Source organism: Aphelocoma coerulescens, chromosome 5 (genome assembly GCF_041296385.1).
Source record: "Aphelocoma coerulescens isolate FSJ_1873_10779 chromosome 5, UR_Acoe_1.0, whole genome shotgun sequence".
In the NCBI taxonomy this organism is placed as follows: domain Eukaryota; kingdom Metazoa; phylum Chordata; class Aves; order Passeriformes; family Corvidae; genus Aphelocoma; species Aphelocoma coerulescens.
The window spans coordinates 22,257,647-22,276,567 of NC_091019.1; the positions used below are offsets into that span (position 1 = coordinate 22,257,647).

The window sequence follows — 18,921 nt, forward strand, 5'->3', positions numbered from 1 at the left end:
TGCTGACAGGGAGCTCTGTAGCACAAGTTGTGAGGCATCTTTTTACAGACCCCAGACACTTCTCTTCTGGGGCAGCAGCTGCATCTTGTGTGCAGGTCAGCTGCATAGGATGGAAGTATGATATTGGAAAAGCCCTTCAAAGAAGGAGTTGAAGATAGGGTAAAACATTAAACACCCCAGATGGAAGTGGAGAGCACCGTGTGACCCAAGTATTTCCCAGCAGGGAAGTATTCCATGTAACTGGATGCTTGATGCAATTGCCGTGGTACCCATGTGTTCTGCCTGCCAGTGCTGTGAGAAGGGGTATGCACATATGAGCTGATTACCAATTAGTGTAATAACACTATCCATAATGTTATATCACTCTTACTGACAGCCCAGCCTGACAGAGAAGTGTTACATGCAAGCAGGCACAAGACAGAGATCAGCTCATCCCTTCCTTACCTAACCTCTGTGTTCTCACTGACAGCACTTTCTGCCAAACACACCTCATAGCTTTTCCCTCTTGGCATTTCCCCCTCTTCAAGTCACTGGAAGTCCTGCATGTCCAGTCCATCGTGACACACTTTGTCATTAGAGCAAAGCCAGAATGGCTCAGACCAAACAGGTCCTGGCATCAGCAGGGTCCAACAGGAGAGTTTCTTTAACAATGAGGGCACACCCAAGGCTAGATCTCAAAGTTTGCTGTTACTCCTGAAGCTGGGAAGTGTTGTCTGCTGAAGCATTAGTGAGTTGGTGTTATGGGAAGGTAATCCCTTCTGGACTGTTGCCTACTGTGACTGGATGGTCTGTGGCTAATCTTTGGCTCTGGAACATTTTCAGTGGGCCTTGCACTTGGGCTACAGAAGAGAATGTAAATCTCTTGATCTGGAAAGACTACCCTTCTGTCCTGGTATTCAGTACAATCCAAGAGATTTTGGTAGCCCTGAACTCTCCAGCAGTCCTGTGGACAGGGATACCTTCCACTAGACCAAGTTACTCAGAGCCCCATCCAGCCTGGCCTTGAACACTGACAGGGATAGGGCATTCATAACTTCTCTGGGCAACTTGATCCAGTGTCTCACAACCTCCACAGTAAAGAATTTCTTCCTAAAATCTAATCTAAACCTACTGTCTTGCAGTTTATAGCCACTGCCCCTTGTCCTATCACTTGTGAAAAGTCCCTCTCGAGCCTTCCTGTAGGCCTCCTTTCAGTGCTGGAAGGTGCTCTAAGGTCTCTGTGGGGCCTTCTCCAAGCTGAACAATCCCAGCTTCCTCAGCCTGTCCTCATAGTCTCTCAGCCTCTAGCCCCATGGAGCGTAGGATGCTCCAGCCCTCTGACCATCTCTGTGCCCCTCCTCTGGACCCACGCCACACGTCTGTGTTTTTCCTGTGCTTAGCACTCCAGACCTGGACACAGCACTCCAGGTGGGATCTTATGACAGTACAGTAGGGCCAGAATCACTCCCTTGACCTGCTGGCCACATTTTATTGTATATACCAATTTACCACCAATTCTGTTGTAAAGTAGTGTGGCCAAACATGGTAATTACACAGAATCACAGAATATTCTGAGTTGGAAGGGACCCACAAGGATCACTGAATCCAACTCTTAAATGAATGGGGACTGAAGCAAAAAAAAGGACTAAAAATCTAATTAGGAAATAGAGCTGACTTCTGATGAACATCATAAAGCACCAGTGGAAAAACGTATGTTTTGTTGGATCCATGGAGAGCTCCACACTTGACTGAAACCCCCTATCAAACACACAAATCCCTGTTTATTAAGCTGAAGCCATTCCCAAGCAACACTGCTTCACTGGTGCCATACCTGTTTCAGCACCGAGATACCTGCACACGCAACATGGAGGTCTCCAACAACACCACTACCACCTAAGCTTCTGCAGCAGGAACTATTCTGATCAAATTTCTTGCAAGGATGAATCCAAGTAAAAGTATGGTGGGGAGAAGAAGTAACACTGAAACAACCTGTATACTATGCAATAATAAAAATATTTGAAAAATATTTGTAAATAAGGTATGTGAATTCAAGCACAACTGCCACAGAAGTTCCCTTGGCTGGCAAAAAGCAGAAGCTATAGCAGGCAAAAAAGAACAAATATCACTGTTGCTGCCATGCAGTACTGCTAAGGACAACACACCATAACCTCCTTACTTTGTGAAATCAAGAGTTTCGGAAGGGGCAAGAGAGATTATGCAAGGCCTACTTAAAACCCAGTCCAAACAAGAGAATACTCACTGGGGAGGGGGATTTAGGAAAAGGCATGATACTAGAAGATAGAATGCAAACTTAGCTGATTTTAATTTTCAACAGGTCTCATTCTGCACAGCTCCCGAGCCTTCAACTGTTCATTCTACAAAGGCAACCAACCATACAATTATGGGGAGCAAAGAAATTCTGCTTCTGGGCTGATTTGAAAGAAGGTAAACTGGCAGTATTACATAAGGTAAAATGCACAAAGAGAAACCAGAAAAAAATCCCAGCCAAAAGCAGACATGAACGTACTTTGGGTATGTGAGGGGTTGGCAGCATAACTGCACGACAGGATGCTCCCAAATCTGCAGCCAGCCTGCCATTTTCACAGTGGTTGGGATGTTTCCTTTGTAGCTCAACAACCCATTACACATAACGCACAATGAGCTGGCAAAGCCCATCCATAATACACTTCCTCCAGTTCTTCAGCCTGCTAAAAAGTGCTGTGGTCACCTCAAATCTACTCAGCTGTGGCATCTTTTCTTACCAGTATCTTGGACAAGGAGACATCAAGGCTAGACAGGGTCCCTGACAGTCAAATCACTATGAGCTCCACAACGCTTTGCAATCTGGACAAGAACCGTGGCCAGGCTCTCAGGTTCTCATACAGGTGACAAACATCCACTTCCCCCTAAGGTTATGGAAACATTGAGATCTGCTGATTCACAGATAGATGATGAAAGAAAAATGCCCACTTCCTGTGTCATGGGAAGGGGGCACAACTGGGGTTGTGGAAGCCCTGTCTACCTGCCCAACTTGGGGGAACACATTTCATTGTTTTCAAGGTATCTGTAACACAAACATCTATATAGCAGGACATGGCCATGGAAGTGTCTAGGAGCTTTGTTCCAGATTCTCCAAGACAAGAAGGCTGTTCAATGAACAAGACCAATCCAGAGATCCTGATCCCCGGTGTGACTTGTACTTACCTTCACACTAAAAGAAAAGGAAAGCAGCTCTCATTAAGAGGTTGGCCAAACGATGAATTAGGAGGATCACCCACTCCAGGAAAACAGCTTCTCCTTCTAAGGGCAGGATCCACTAACAATTTCTTCCCTGTTTTATCATCTGCTCTCATTGCTTGATGCTGGTTTAGCAAGCTCTAACCCTGCTCTCGAGCACACTGGTCATAATACCTACAATGGTGGGCAATGTTTATTTGCTGCATTGACCGCCTTTCCCTCACATGCTCAGGTGAATGACATTTCTGCAAACCAACCCCCCCCACTACAACCACTGAGGCTGCCAGAGGAGCATTGAGTATGGACCTGCAAGCAGGAGCAGCAGGGACACAGAAGGGCTGTAAGGAAAAAGCACAGAGACTGTTCAGCTTTCGCTGGTACAGCCACGCATGCTGGTAGGGCACAGCATCCAAGTGACAACGCCTGTGAATTCTAGAAGAAAGAGCTGTATAAGTATCATTTGTCATCAGCTGTTTCCTGGACACTTCCTACTTCAAAGCAAGCCCTTAATAACCCATCTCTCTCTCTCTCTCTCCTTTAACCTATTATATCTAAGAGTACAATTAGAGACCCCACAAGATAAGCCACCACAGCTGTGTGCACACTCACCAAAGCATTCATGTATCCTCCCCTGAACTGAAGACCAAGATCTGACAGGATGAGCCATGGGCTGCATAGACAGACCCACCCATGTTCTAAAATCATGCACACTCTGGCACGACACAGGGCCTTTCCCAGAGACTGACGAAGTTACAAGTATTAGATTGAATTCTACACTTAATTCTCTTCACTAATGCTTTCACCACTGGGTAACAAAGTGACCATGTAACTCAAGCTCTTTATTGGTAGGGGAGATAAAGTTGGACTTGATATAAAAATCCTGAGCAGCCAACAGTGGCTTCAGCCGACCCAACACCACCTGTTTTAGGATGAAACTTGTGTTTCTACACCCCTAGATAGAAAAACTTCAAACCTTACTGCACAGTTGAGTAGAAACACAAATACCATAGACCAAAGCAATATACAGTTATGTCAGCTCTGACGTTTCAGACCTGTTTGAAAGAAATGGCTTAGAAACAAGCTGATTTATACATACAAACAATCCATTGTGCCCAGAAGTTTCCTAACATTCTTTTATTAAAAACCAAAGAGCCAAAGATCGCCCTGATGCTCTTCATTGTTATAAAGCAGACTCTGAAGTATTAAGTGAACTATGTATGAGCAAAGAACTCCAACTGATGCAGAGTTTAAAACTAGGTTTACAGTTTCCTATTTTATTGGCATGGATGTATTTCTAAACTTAAAAACCCTTCTGGCAAGTTATCTCAATTTCTTATGACAAAATTTCTCACAACACACAAATATTTACAACATATACATATTTTTTTCAGTCTTTTACAACTGGTTCTTAAAAGACAAACAATTCATAGGTTACCACAGAACAAAAGCTGTGACTTAGTTGTTTTTAATTTGATAAAACTATCATAAGTTAAAGTGAATAGATTTTTCTTTAAATTCCTTGTAGCATTTTACAAGTGCAACAGAAAAATATGAAGAACCAATTTAGGATAGCTGCAGTTCATTGGATAAATGTTGCCCATCGTAATCACATTATTTCACAGCAAATTCTTGAAAAAATAAGCACCAATCATTCTTGCAAAGAACAATTTTATCTAAAAGTATTGAAAAGTGTTAAATACAAGGTGTTTAATTTACGTAACAAGCAATAAATACACCATATCCAAACTTTATTCTGCATACTGCTACCCTTGTACATATAATGTACTAAAAAGTCAGCAAATTGTCAACACCTTTTCATATTTTTTTTCTCTTTTTTTAAAGAAATCAATTTGACTTCCAACCAACGGTTTGCTACTATAACAAAGGCCACAAACAGTACGTCTGGGACAGCATACAGTGTTAAAACTGACAAACTCCAAGGGGGAAAAACCATCTAGCAAATAAATCGGAAAGCTGTAGATCATTGCTGGTGATATTAACATATACTAGAAAACCTTAATATGCTGCTACTATGATTTTGTAAATTGTTTAGTCAAATATTGTAAGAGCAAACTAACGCTCCTACTGATCAAAAATAATTCTGTAGCCACACTGTATTCTCATTGTCCTGCATGGAAAGATCTGATGCAATTTCATAACTTTGCTTGAGCCTTTATTTTACAACAGAGCATTACCTCTAACTTGGAATTGCACATAAGAAGGCTATTAAAAAGTACAATAAAAATCTGCACAAATCAGACTTAAGAACTTGAGTCAGTATGCTGTACACTTTCTACAATATTACGTTGATAGGTGAATAAAGAAGTGCTGCCACTAAGTTTTTCAGAGAGTTCTTTAGTTGAGGAATAATCAAATGGAATTTTTGTTGGGTTTTTTATTATTATTATTTTTTTAATTTTTTTTTTTTTTTTTTAAAAATGACATCCAGGTCAGTTTAAGACCTATAAGCTTATGCATTGAGCCTTAAAGACTGATCTTCTCTCCTCCTGGAAGAAATATCAATATCTATTGAATCCTTGCCAACAATAAGCCTTAATCTCTTCGCTGGAGGAAGAGGAATAAAGTCATCAAATTCATCATCATAGTCATCTTCCTCTTCATCGTCCTCTTCTGATGAAGATTCATCTGCTGTTTCCTCTTCATAGTGACCATAATCATCTACTTCCATTCTTGACTCCAGAAGGGAGAGAGTTTCACTACAACACACACCATTTTCACGAAGGTCCTCAGGGTATGTCCCTCTGTTTTCTTCCTCTCGTTTTAGCTGTATTTTTAATTTTGTTGAACTATTGCCTGATCCTGAGTTAAACCCATTATTTAGCTTTGCTACATATAAATTATTATCTTTTTCATGGTCTTTACTTAATTTTATGCTTATTTTTGAAGAATTCATTCCATCACTCTCTTGATCATTTGCCTTGCTACTGCTATCATGGCGCCTACGAAGAGTCAGTTTAGGGATCCCAGAGCTATTTTCAAGAATAAGTTGTGCATCATACCTTGTGATTCGTCTTTTCTTTTTACTTTTTGCAGTTCTAAAGCTGTCTTTTGCTTTAAAATTGTCAGTTGTTAGAGAGCAGCCACCAGATCCAGGGATACAGTCTTTAAAGCCAACAGGTGTGTCCACCACGTGGTTCTTCTCTTCAAGTTCTGAATGAGAACTAATCAAATCTGGTACTTCATCTTTCACAGGCGTGTTGTGCATAGTATCAGTTTCCTCTGTTTTTGAAGATGGTTTCACAAGCTTTCCTTGTCGAGATTTCTTTTTTGATGTGCCTGCATCATTTCTCTGGCACCGACCCTCCCCTTTATGTGATGGTCCATGAGCCACATCGTTGTCGTTTAACACACGAGACTGCTGCTCTGCAATGCCCGATTGTGTTCCAGTCAAGTTACTCTTATAGCTATCCAGCGTATTTGGTTCAAGCTTTGTGTCAGAGGTCTCCTTCAAACTCATCCTTGTTCTCATCGACCTCCTCGTGATGTATGTGCAGGGTGCAATATCACCATGCTCATGAGCACCTTTCACAGAATTCAGTTTATGTTCTCTCGCTGCATGCCTCGTTAAGCATCCGCTAGAGACTGCAACTTTGACTGGTCCCTCCAATTCTTTATCCTTTTTAATGGGCAAGTTTTTATACAAAACTACTTTAGGCTCTTTGAGAACTAAATTTCCCATTTCAAGCTTTCGAGAAGCATTCTTTTGCTCTGGCCTTTTGCACTGATTTCTCAACTTTATCTTTGAAAGTAAAGGCTTTGCAGGCTTTTTCAGTCTCTTTGGTACCCTGGAATTATTTATATGAGTTAGTTTAGATGAGGTAGAATTTGATGATGCTGGAATTCTTGATATAGACTGTCTGGTTAATGTTCTATTTTTGCTGTTCTTTTTTACGCCAATTGAAGATTTTCTGTTAGCTGAAAAAGAAAAAAGTGGTTTTGTTATGACACTGCTATATCCTGAATTTCCCACTCCCAAATACTGCAGTTACTTTATTTATTTGGAGCACTTCAAAGAAATCCATGAAACAGGATAGACAGTATGTAGTAAGGAATGAGGCTGCTTAACTTGCAACTCAACACCTGAAAGGAATTGCCAAACAGGCCACAAGTACATCAACATTTCCAGGTACACTTCTCCTCACTATCCCCAATATACCAAGTTGGGTTTTTACTGAATTTTTTCTTCTATCAATTAAAAAAAATATATATTTGACATTATCCACACTTTTTGCTGAGTATTATTCCAGCAAAATCTGAGGATCAGCCTGATCTAATATTATCTCCAGGATTTTTTTTCCTAGAGAAGGAAGAAAAAACCTCAAACACTTTATCTAATGTAATGGTTTCAGTTTCAGGTGGAACTACCGCCTACTGTGGCAAGCAAAGGAGTTTTGTCTGCTCAACAGAGGTGCAACTCTAAATACTGGTAATTAGAGACCATAAAAAGATTTGGGGACATTTTTTAGTTTGGTTTTTTTTTTGTTGGTTGGTTGGGTTTTTATGTTCTGCTTTTGTGTTTCATTTTTTTAGTATCACAGCAGCAAACAGGAGACAGATGGAACTGCAGTATTGTATGTACCTCCAAACCTGTGTACCAGTTAAATCTAAGTTTAAACTATTTGTATGATGCCCATACTGAGGGTGGCAGAGGTGGGGAAGTGGGGAAAGCAAATCAATCGTACTCACTACTCCATGGAGAGAAGTCTTGCAGGAAGATTACAAACAAAAATCCCTTCCAATTTCTTCTGAAATGACTAACTGTGCACTTTCACTGCACAAGAGGTGCCTGAACTATCAATTCTGAATGTGGAAAGGAAAGAGCTGCCCAATTTAAAAGACCTCTAAAGGAAACAACTATTTGTTTAATAATACCTATTAAGAGCATTTATTTAAAAATTCTTTTCCTAAGAATTCAACCTATGTAAGTTTTCTTTCCTAAACCACACTACTGCCTGTGGTATTTTACTGTATTTTGAAATACAGAAATTGTTGGCAAGACTTTAACGGACATGTTTATAAATATTTACTTTTGATATTAAAAAAAGAAAACAAAAGAAGAACATACCACCTATTGTTCTTCAAACACTTGTGGGAAACCATGAATTTGTTGTTCAAATTGCCTTCAGATTCCTGAATAAATTAGTTTTAACAACCAGTATCTGAGAAGCATCTCAACACTAGGAGAGGAATTCCATCACAGTGAAAGTTTTCCATGTTTTTGTGAAGCCTTTAGTGACTCCAAGCTCTTCCCCTTACTTACTTGCATTACCTTTTTCCTGAGTGGTATCTGCATCAGTGTTAGAGCTGACGGACTGGCTGTCGGAATTCTTGCTGCTGTCACCCAACTTTTTAAGTCTGTTCAATCGTTTGTCTGTTTCTCTCAGTCCATATTTACTGTTAATCACAGGAGTAGGTGCTGGCAATCCCACTCTTGATTTAAAAGCACCAGTTCCACGCCTATAAATAAAAAGAGCACACAAGGTATTAATAAATCTTAATGTAAACTTAGAGCTTTGTTTCATATACAGTAGTTTGGATCCCAAGTACATCTGGATCAATGATACCAATAGCCACAGAACTGGTTAGCATTTTGTGGGTTGTCTTCTACCTGTTATCTTGGGTGCCTAATGTCTCAGTTGGCCAGCAAGAACAGCAGGATCACCTAGGAAGAGTACATGGATATATGCAGAGAGATGCAAATCTTCCTGGTGATGACTTTTGGAGGCTTGAAAGAAATTGTAGAGTGCCAAATCTCCCACTGCTCCAAACATACCCACAGATCCTTAGAAGAAGATCCTAGCATTTTAACATTGCAAATTAACACTCTTTACAGCAGTTAAAATTGAGACACTTAAATATGATTTTTTTTTGTAGTGTATAAAGTGACTGTTGTCTCATCAGTCTTAAAACAATGAAGAATGAGTCCTTACTAACAGCCCCCAAAACAGCATCTTATATATTTGACTGCTTCTACCACAGTCTTGTAACTGAAAAGCAGATTCCTAAAGTTAGAATTACCCAAACATTAGCTTTAAAAAATAACATTTTCATGTACTTAATATACAAAAATGGCAATTTAATGAAAATGTTCAGACACATAAAACTAGTTTGTCCTGAAAAAGAAAGCATGTCCATATTACACTGAAATCAATGATCAAAAGAACTTGAGCAAAACGCCACATCACTCTGTGTAACAAGGGAGGAACAATTCTGGTGCCCATTTATTCAACACTTAACAGTTCCCATGACTGAAGTACATTTTTACTAGCAGCTCTCGAGATAAAGTCTGAGAATGCATCCTTCACTTGGAATGACCTACCAACATCATGTGAGCTTAGAGGTCCATACCAGATGGTTTTCCCTTTAATTGCGAGACTTTTTAGTAATCAAAGTAGCCAGTAAAAATGAAAGCAGGATTATTGAACTATTTATATGTAGGTGCACTAAGCTATCTCTCTCAATATAAACAATATTTTGTCCTTTATAGGGTTTTTCTTCCCACAGTTAGATGAAACAGAACAGTGAGTTCTGTGCAGCTCCTCTTGGAACTGGGTGAAGCTCTCTGAGATGATGCTGAGCCTCCCTGCACACAGTGAACAGAAATTTCAACATGGCAAAAAACAACTATGGAATTCTTTCAGCTGATTTTGTGAAGAAACCAGGTTGGGACAGCACAGGTAAAAAACAAATAGAACAACTTTGCTGCTGTTCAGTGATGGACAGATAGAGGCAAAATCCAAACCAGCAGATATTTACAAATACACAACCCCCCAAGTTCTAACAACGCTGGGTACTTTTCCCATTCCCAGCAGAAGAGAACTTCAGGTCCACATATAAAACATTAATGGAATTTGCTTTGTCTAGTGCAAAAAAGTGCAAAAACTGGGGGGGATCAGTTCACAGTGGTCCTGTAGAAGCTGTAACTGCTTTTCCTTCCAATTCTACTTTATTCAGTACAAATATTTTTAAGAATCTACAGTCCTGATTTGTTCTGTTTTGTCTCATTTTGGGCTAATCTCCAGAACAGAGAATCAAAAGATTAAGAAAACACAGAGTTCTCAGGAATCATCACCATTCTGTAACAACACAGAAAAATCATTATAGCAAACAGGTAGGAAGCAATTATTTTGTGTCCAAAGATCTGCGTACTCATAATCAAGGACGTTCAGTTTCACAAAATAGATCATGAATATGCCGAATTCCATTTGAAAGCTATTTACATCAATACATACCTTTCACAGGTGTAACATTCGCAGTATTCATTATTTTCTCCAAAAAACCCATCTCCGTAGTAACAGGAGATTTCTTCTCCAGGTTCAATATCTCTTAGAGCTTTCACACATGCTGTATCTCTGCCCGTTGATACAAACTGGGGAAGGAGATGACAGGAAGGGGAAAAAAAAGGTTAATCATTAAGGCTGCACAGTATCTGAGTAAGGAAAAAAAGTAAAACAGTTGGGGAAGAAAAGTTGGAAGGACAAAGAAATAAAAAAAAAAAAAAGAAGTGGGGTACTTTATTTATTTTTAATTTCTTGCTTACCTTACAATTAGGTCTGCAATCTGAAAAAGGTCCAAAACATAAAGTCAATTAACTGTGGATAAGACCTGAAACATGAATAGTTGCAGATATCTAAAGTAAGGATTCACTCTGACTTCAGTAACTGCAGAATCTCAACTAAATACTGGGAGTTAAGTTAGTACTGCACAAAGCCATACATCACAAGATACCTGCTTTGGTACAGCTGGGTTTCTGACCTCTTCCCTGTGCTATCACAAATGTCCAGTTTCCCTCCTCTTCAGGGTAAACAGCTTTATCTGAAATCCTACCTGCTCTTCCTTTGGCACACAAATGCAACAGAATCAGCTAAGCTTCTGTGCAAAAGGTTAAAGAGCCATAAGAAGTTCACCTAATGAAGATGCTACTGTTGACTGAGTTCACAAACAATTCAAGGTAACCCACAATATGCTCTACTAATTTAGCTGCCAGTTCCAAAGTCTCTTTCAAGGAAGAAGGCATCACTTCCCTAGGGCCTTCTCCGAGTTTCACAGCTGATCAGCTCTGGCTGGGAAAATCCCAGTAAGATTTTGTTCTACAGTAATACAGTATGCGAGATTCAGACATTTTTCTCCAAGTTCCTGTGCTGTTCAGCTCACATACAACACTTCTGAATTTCTTATGCCCTTCAACATGCTTCCTATACTTACTACTCACCATGATTGATAAATGCAGCAGGACCAAGCCATAGTTGTGCACAGTTTTTTCGTGTGGAATACATGACACTGAAGTCATTTTCCCCATGCCTCAGCAGCATGTTTTCTTCCATTTCTGATAGTTCAGCAATACAGCCCACAAGTAATTCTATTTTATCATTTCGTTTCCTTTAATGTAAAAAGAGTAGCAGAAATAAGACGTGTGCCAAAATTACAAAATAATTTCACAGAAAGTTGTTATAGAATCAATTCCATCAAATCTGACATCAGAAACAATTACCACCATTGTTTCTACAATTTCCTGAGACTGTAGGCAAGAAATTGCAAGAGTTGATTACTTCAGCTTCTGCAATTGTTAAAACCAAAAGCAAGATCTTTGCATTTGTGTGCACTCCCTCCCCATCATCACTTAAGAAATTTCGACTTCCTCCAGCTGCTCTTGCTTGTGTTTCCTATACTTCTTACCATGGCCAGGAAAATCCAGTATAATGAAAATGCTTAGAGCTCCATGGCTTTTTAAGTGAGGCCCAGTAATGACTCAAAGAAAGGCTGGATGCAAGATGTTTTCCTTCAGCATGAAGCTGGTCCTTGAAATAGAGTGAGGAGGGGGGAATGACACCTACAAAAATCAACAAAACCACGAAGCCTTTGTGTGCAGCCGGCTGATGTGCCGTCGTGAATAGAGCAGTGCAGAGGCACTGAATGCTCAGCTTAGTAGAAGCACAGAGCTTCCATTTTCTTGCATGGGCCTTGTTTCCACTGCTCTTCAGAGTGGCCATTCCATATTTTGGCCAGATTACTCTGACACAGATGAATATGGAGATGCTAAAGGTACACAAAGGACACAAAATAGAAGTGAAGCCTTCTAAGCGCAAAATTCTTTGACAGAGAATGCTGAGAACTCTCATCAGTGTTGAGTCTCAACAGTTTTCCAGGTACCAGCAGGGTTGAGAAGCAGCTCTCCTATCTTGCTCACCCTCTCAGGCCACTCAAAATTTTGAGCATGAAAACTTAATCTGTTTTCAACACACCTACATGCAAAGTTTCTACCCCAAAGAATCAGCCAAGAGGTGAATTAAAAAAAAAAAAAAACACCAAGAAGGAAAAACCGCCAATCAGTATTTCTTGGGTTTTATCATGATTGTGGAACTTTCAGCTCCGGTCATGAAGAGCTGGAAACTGGCCTCAGCCTATTTAAAGCTTTCTCTGCAACACGTGGAGGTTGTGTTGCCACCAGCAGGGTGTCCAGCCACTCAATTCCAGTGTGAACATAACAGCATTTCCTCACCTCAGATGTGCTGGTGCGAATGGGTACTGCCACAAAGCAAAGCTCATACAATTGGTGTGTACGCTTGAACTGATTTAAAAATCTGAATTAAGCCAGAATCTGCTGGTACTGCCACACATATGCTTCTAATGAAACACAGATGTGCTAAAATGAGATGGGGAAATACACTGGGGTTCCAGCCTTGTGTTTCCAGGAGAGATTTGTCTTGCACAATCAAAATGTGCAAATAACACCTGTTTAAAAAAGCCAAAAAACTAATTTCCCCCCCAATTATTTGCTGTGTAACAAATCTGCCAGAATGTCGTGTTTCTCAGAGGAGGCAAACAACTCTTGAGTAAAGAAAAACAATTATCTGACTGAAAATAATATTAAAAAAAAAAATTGCATAATGAACACTATATGCATACGCCCAAACACACAAAGGAATATCTTCCAGAGCCATGGATCCTGCATTAAGTACTTAGCAAAAACAGAGAAAAAACCCAATTTGCAAGTAACAATACAAAACTATCTCTTTCACTGGTTGCAGTTTTAATTCTAAATCACTTTTTAATATATTTTTTTAGATTCTTTCAAAATAATTGACAGAAACAGAATGCAACAGTGAACTGTATTTCTTACCATTCTTTCGTTGCAACAATTTTGGCTCCATTTTGCTCAGAAGAATACCGATTACAAGGCAGTATCTCAAACCCACTGTCAGTTGCAAACATTCGTAAATAAATAAATACCTGCAATGAAAAAACCCAGTATTTGTCTGTTACAGGCAAAACAAAAGCAGTCAGGAACTTCTTATAAAAATAATGAAAGTGAACTGTACAAAAACACACACAAAATGGATACTGGAGTGGGATACTGTCTGCTGAAGTGCATTTCTATATGTTTTAGCTATATGTATTATGTTGATCTTACTTCTTCACAGTGACTTGCAAGAATCCTCACATGGGTAATGTGATTATCCAAAGAGTTTAAGAAAATTAAATATACTTTAAGTGGTACAAAATTGGGTAATTTTTTTCTTAAAATCACTGAATAGTTGCATTCAAGCAATCTCTCATCTTTAAGAACCAGTGATAATCTATAGGAATAATAATCTATAGGAATCCATTTTATTATTTGAAATTCTGAAAAAAGATACTACTTCCACAACAAACCTAGATGCTGAATTCAAGGACTGTTGAATTATTTTTTTTTAGTTGAAGTGTGATTGTGTTATTCAAAGAACCACTTTGACAAAGTAGAACTTTGTCTGCTAACTTTTTACTGCATTACTAGATTTGGTGCATTTTAAAGTAGGCCACATTCCTTTTGGTTGTACCTGGAAACAATAGACTCATTCCTGAAAAAGTGTCTTTTTTTTTTGTTAAGTAAACAATACTATGATTTTTTTGCTTTGAACTTTGAAAATCAACAACCTTTATGCTACATACAAAATGGATTTGGGGTGTGGGAAGTGGAAGAGGAATAACACTCCCACAGAAAGCCCCTATACCCAAAACAACTGAGGTATTTTGATGTAACACGGCTACTCCCTTTTCCTTTACCTTCTTTTGTCACCCACTTTGATTTACAAGAGCTGTGAGTAAAAAAGAACTAAAACAAACCCCCAAGCACCCCAAACAAACAAAAACCCCCAACCAAATCACAGTACAAATACACGGGGAAAAAACCCTTCTTTTCTACACTCTATTAATAAAAGGCAATGAAAGTTAACAAAAAAAAAAAAAAAGAGGGTGTGTCTAGTTAGGCTTTAAAAAATAAAGGAAGTTTCTCTTAAAAAACAACAAAACAACATAAAACACTCGATTGCTTTACTATTGCTACATTCTTAAGAAATGTTTATGTTTTCTTTGCCTCTCAACCATCTAAAAAAGCACATTAATTACAAATACACCTACATGTTCCTTGAACAACCTTTCCTGCATTTTGTTCTTGTTAAGAAAATAGTGCCGGGCCCAGTCACCTGACGTCAAGGACTTGAAGGCTTTTTCTAAGTGCTCATCTTTCTTAAAACGTTCAATCACCTCTTTGAGTTCTTCTTGCCTTCCTTTAATAGGTCGAAATCTGAAATAAAAAATAAAGCTATTCCAGTCCACCATCAGTTGTTCTCAAGCCTTCCTCAGTTACTCGCAGCACACAGTTCTTCTGCTACCCATATAAACATTTAACTACCTGCATAAAGACACTGAACCAACTTTTGCCAAACCCAAAGCCTTATTATATTGATAAATTCACTACAGGGGATTGTGTGGATTGCAAACTTAACATTCATTCATATAAAATACAACTCTTAATGACAACACAAGAAGTATCTACAAATACTAACACGTGGCAGAGATACTACATCTGTGAAAGATTAAGGTTCTACAAGTTAGTGCAATCATAAGAAGTTTTCCCCCCAAACAGGAAATCTTGGGCATGTAAATATGAAAACAAACACCTGTACATTAGCAGAGAATTCTGCCTTCTTCCAAAAACTTGAGATTTAAGAAAAACTACCCTTCATATCTTCTGTGGGAAAAAGTAACAGAAAAAACCTGCATGACTGCCAGAAGTGGAAGCTCAATTTTTGAGCTGCAAAACCACCAAGAGAAAGCAGCACTTAGTTAGAGATTATGCCAAATCCCTATAAATTGCCTCTGACTGAGCACATACCCCTATATGCTCTGAGGTGGGGTGTGGGTATTCTTAAATATATGCCACACCCCAGAGGACTCTTCACACAGATAAAAATTTCCCAGGATCATGAGAAAGAGTTTTCTGCAGCTCTTTTTACAGCTCGCATGTTTTGCTTACACAGCATTTGACAAAAGCGCTAAACAACCTAAGAGCTTCTGAGCAAATGTGTAAGTCCTGTTACTTGTTGCTGCAAGTGCAATACTATGCTGATTTTATTTCCTCTTACTTGCCAAATGAAATCTGTATTTCATTACAAAAATAAACAAGGGGGAAAAAAAATTCTTGAAGCTGGTGGAAGGAAACTTCCATCAACTTCCTCACTGATACGCTGTTTTTTAAACTGCTAAGTGAATGGACTTATTGTCACCTTAGAACACTGAATGTTCCAAGTAACTTCTTTTTAAATGGCCACCTAAGATTTGGTTCTTCATGCAACTTGTATAAAGGAAACAAGAAAGTGTTACTTCCCAATTTTGTTTCACTTTGTAAAATACTAAGAGTCTAACCAGAAATAAGTAACAATGATGAGGATTTGATTTCCTTTGTTAGAAGGAAGATGCTTTATTTATGCTCCTGATACAATGAAGACAGACCTGCTAACAGCAGAATCACTTTCAGCAGGTTATCAGCATTCATGCTACTGCTTTTATAAAACTCTGAATTCTCCATCTGAAAAGCTTCCTTGTGACATAGTAACTAAGCAACCTTTTAGACCTTTTTGAATCCAGAAAAATTTATCAGCATAAACCTGTGGGCTTTCAGAGAACATGGTACAGTAAGGAGTTCTGAGCAGACATCAGTTTCAGTTCTCTTCTGGCTGGGCTATGACATTGAACAAGACAGCAGGAGTCAGTCAAGAAACAGATGCCTGCTTACAACTGTAGCACACACCATGCCAAGAAGTTTCAAATCAAATTCTTCATTAAAGAATAAACTTACCTCATCATCCCATAAAGCTAACTACCTAACAACCTGACGAGACCTTATCATGCAAGAAAACACCCCTCAGGCTAGAGATGACACAATCATTATTTTTGTTCTGCAGCACACCAAAGTCTTCTTCAACTTGCCAGTCACACATAGGAATATCTCTGCTCTCCCAAAACCAGAAAGACTTTGCTCAGATTTGATAGTTGTAACTCACAGTGCTTCCTTATACATGAAGGGAATTTAAAATCATATAGCCTGAACTGAACCTGACTGTTTCAGAACAGGGCTTGCACTCACTTTCAGTTCTAATCAGAAACAACTTTCCCAGCAAGGAGCCAACTGCACTTACACCATGAGAAGTAGAGAGCACACCCATATGGCACAAGCATGAAAGGGTAATATTTCACTTACACATCTATCTGCAAACATTACATGAGGGAAAAACCCACAGGATTTACAAATGAAATTGGTCTTCAGCTATGTCTGTTCTTGCTGGGCTACATGAGTGACTGCCCTCTCCCTTACACTTTATTTTACATGTTGAAATGCACCATTTTTTAGCTAAGTGACTTGCAGGAGCAAAGATGGGTGGAAAAGCCATCGCATTTGAAATTGCATTACTACCTGAGACAGGCAATGTATGTGCTGATAGACACCATCATACTTATTTATCATCAAGAAGCTTGGTCTAGGCTAGCTAAAGAAAGCAGAATCCCAACTGAACCATCAGTGGGAAAGAAAACAGTATCCCAACTGAACCACAAGTGGGGAAAAGAAATACTGAAAGAAAAAGGAGAGCAGATGCGAAGCTTAACAGTGGCTCTCACAACCTACAGAAAAAGAATCAACGCACTACATCTTCTAGCAATTCTAAGCACATCTTACAACCTCAAATGCTCATATTTTAGGTCTTTCACAACACATTATTCTCAGAGGCTGACTCGATGTCTAAATGACCAGCTACCTTAGATAGCTTGGAACCTGGCCCCAACCCATGAAAGTCACTTGCACACCTCCATGGATCACATTCAGCAGGAGTTTCTATGGGTTCTTGTCTCAGGCACCACACTGCTGGTGGAATTCATTAAGTGATTAGCAGAAACTCATGTAACACCATTCCTAAGAAGTAAAATAAATAGTGTATGCCCAAGCCTTGCAAAGGCCAAAAAGATGGCTGGAAACAAGAGAGGGATGAATAGATTGTAAAACCCCCAAAACAGTATAAGAGCAGATGAATGCTAGATTGCATGTCAGGCATTTCAAACAGGAACTGGGTTTTTCAAAGATTATGACTCTCCTGCACCCAGGGGTTCAAAAATTAATACCAAGGACTCCCTGCAGCACCTCTATCAAATTGTTGTTCTTACATGGTGACAAGACAGAGGTAATGAGAAAAGATAAAGAGGAATCCAAACAAGCAAGAAGTGTCCACAAGTACATGGGAAGATGCTGGAAACCAACATTATGTTCAACATTTCACTCCAAGGGTTCCCAAATTGGTGAAACAGAATGACACTGTGCACCCTGAGCCTGAGGTAAGAGGGTTGTTCACAGCTCAGCAGCACACGTAAATTGCACTGAGAGCATATGAAATTTGTAAGCAAATTCAGAATACTACAGTCCAGACTCCTCATGAAAGGTTCAGTCTTTCACAGGTGTATCTCCATATATACTTTAAAAGGTACTTTCTCATTTGAGACACTGAAGAAGCCAAGAAAGCCTAGAAGTCCAGTGTTCCTTAAGAACTGGGGTCTGCTGATAGATACTTCATTTCTCCCAGGTATATCACTGATTCGTTTATTCATTAGTTCTTTGCAACCAAAAAGCCAATTGATTTTGAGAAGCAACCTTGCATACTACCACTTTGGTGTTACAGGGCTTCCACATTTACATGACATTAAAAAAATCCCAAAAACTTACACACCTGCTGGAAGAGTCTACACAACTGTTTCTGAGCTCCACCATGAAAACAGCCTGAAAAGGCCCCACAGCTAGATGTGTGCATATAAAATGAGCCAAAGAAATTGTCTTTTAAGTATCAGTAAAACAGGAGACTAGTTCAAAGAAGAGAAATAGATAGAGCACAAGGAAACCAACAGAACAAACCAGCCAACCCAGTCTCTAAACAAAGAAAATTAAAATCAGAATTGTTTATCCAGACTTCTGGTTTCCTCCTACGAATAATACCTTTATTAAATTCTATCATGGACACTGAACAAGACACATTAGTGTTGGAATCTGCTCACAGGCACAGACTCCTTGAGCCACCCTATGAGCAGCTCCACAGGTGAGGTCTCATGGGACATGAAGTCTGCTGCAAAACTGTCTGGTCTTAGAAGTAAGCAAAGAATGGAAACCTCAGCTATGACAGTGTCTTTAAAGAAATAATATCAGCCTTTCTTCCTGACAACCTGCTGAACAGAAGCTTTTCACACTTCCCTAGAAAATACTTATTTTTTCCTAGTCAACAAGATCCGATAAAACTGTGGCTACTGCAGCTTCAAAATGAGATAGAAGACGATCTCATCCCAGTTAAGGGCAAACTGACGTGGTCTCAACAAGGAGGACGTTGGAAA

General features: G+C 39.3%; 1 protein-coding gene and 1 long non-coding RNA gene across 8 annotated transcripts in view; one reads left to right on the forward strand and one right to left on the reverse strand.

Moving 5' to 3' along the window:
* LOC138111396 (uncharacterized) overlaps positions 1-2,418 on the forward strand; it is a 29,889-nt gene extending 27,471 nt beyond the window's left edge. Inside the window, exon 3 of the long non-coding RNA XR_011151359.1 lies at positions 2,315-2,418. This is a non-coding gene — a long non-coding RNA (uncharacterized lncRNA). The remainder of the gene's footprint in view (positions 1-2,314) is intronic.
* A 1,904-nt stretch (positions 2,419-4,322) lies between these two features.
* Positions 4,323-18,921, reverse strand: part of KMT5B (lysine methyltransferase 5B) — a 29,212-nt gene continuing 14,613 nt past the window's right edge. For 5 of the 7 annotated variants that reach the window (XM_069017082.1, XM_069017078.1, XM_069017079.1 and 2 more), the window contains exons 4-10: positions 14,635-14,800; positions 13,358-13,467; positions 11,450-11,616; positions 10,778-10,797; positions 10,470-10,606; positions 8,498-8,694; positions 4,323-7,152 (exon numbers count right to left, since the gene is read on the reverse strand). In XM_069017082.1, coding sequence (XP_068873183.1) covers positions 5,687-7,152; positions 8,498-8,694; positions 10,470-10,606; positions 10,778-10,797; positions 11,450-11,616; positions 13,358-13,467; positions 14,635-14,800 — 2,263 coding nt within the window. In that variant the 3' untranslated portion in view covers positions 4,323-5,686. Of the gene's footprint in view, positions 7,153-8,497; positions 8,695-10,469; positions 10,607-10,777; positions 10,798-11,449; positions 11,617-13,357; positions 13,468-14,634; positions 14,801-18,921 lie in introns of those variants that run through there. The other 2 variants (XM_069017083.1, XM_069017084.1) reach the window with 2 other exon arrangements.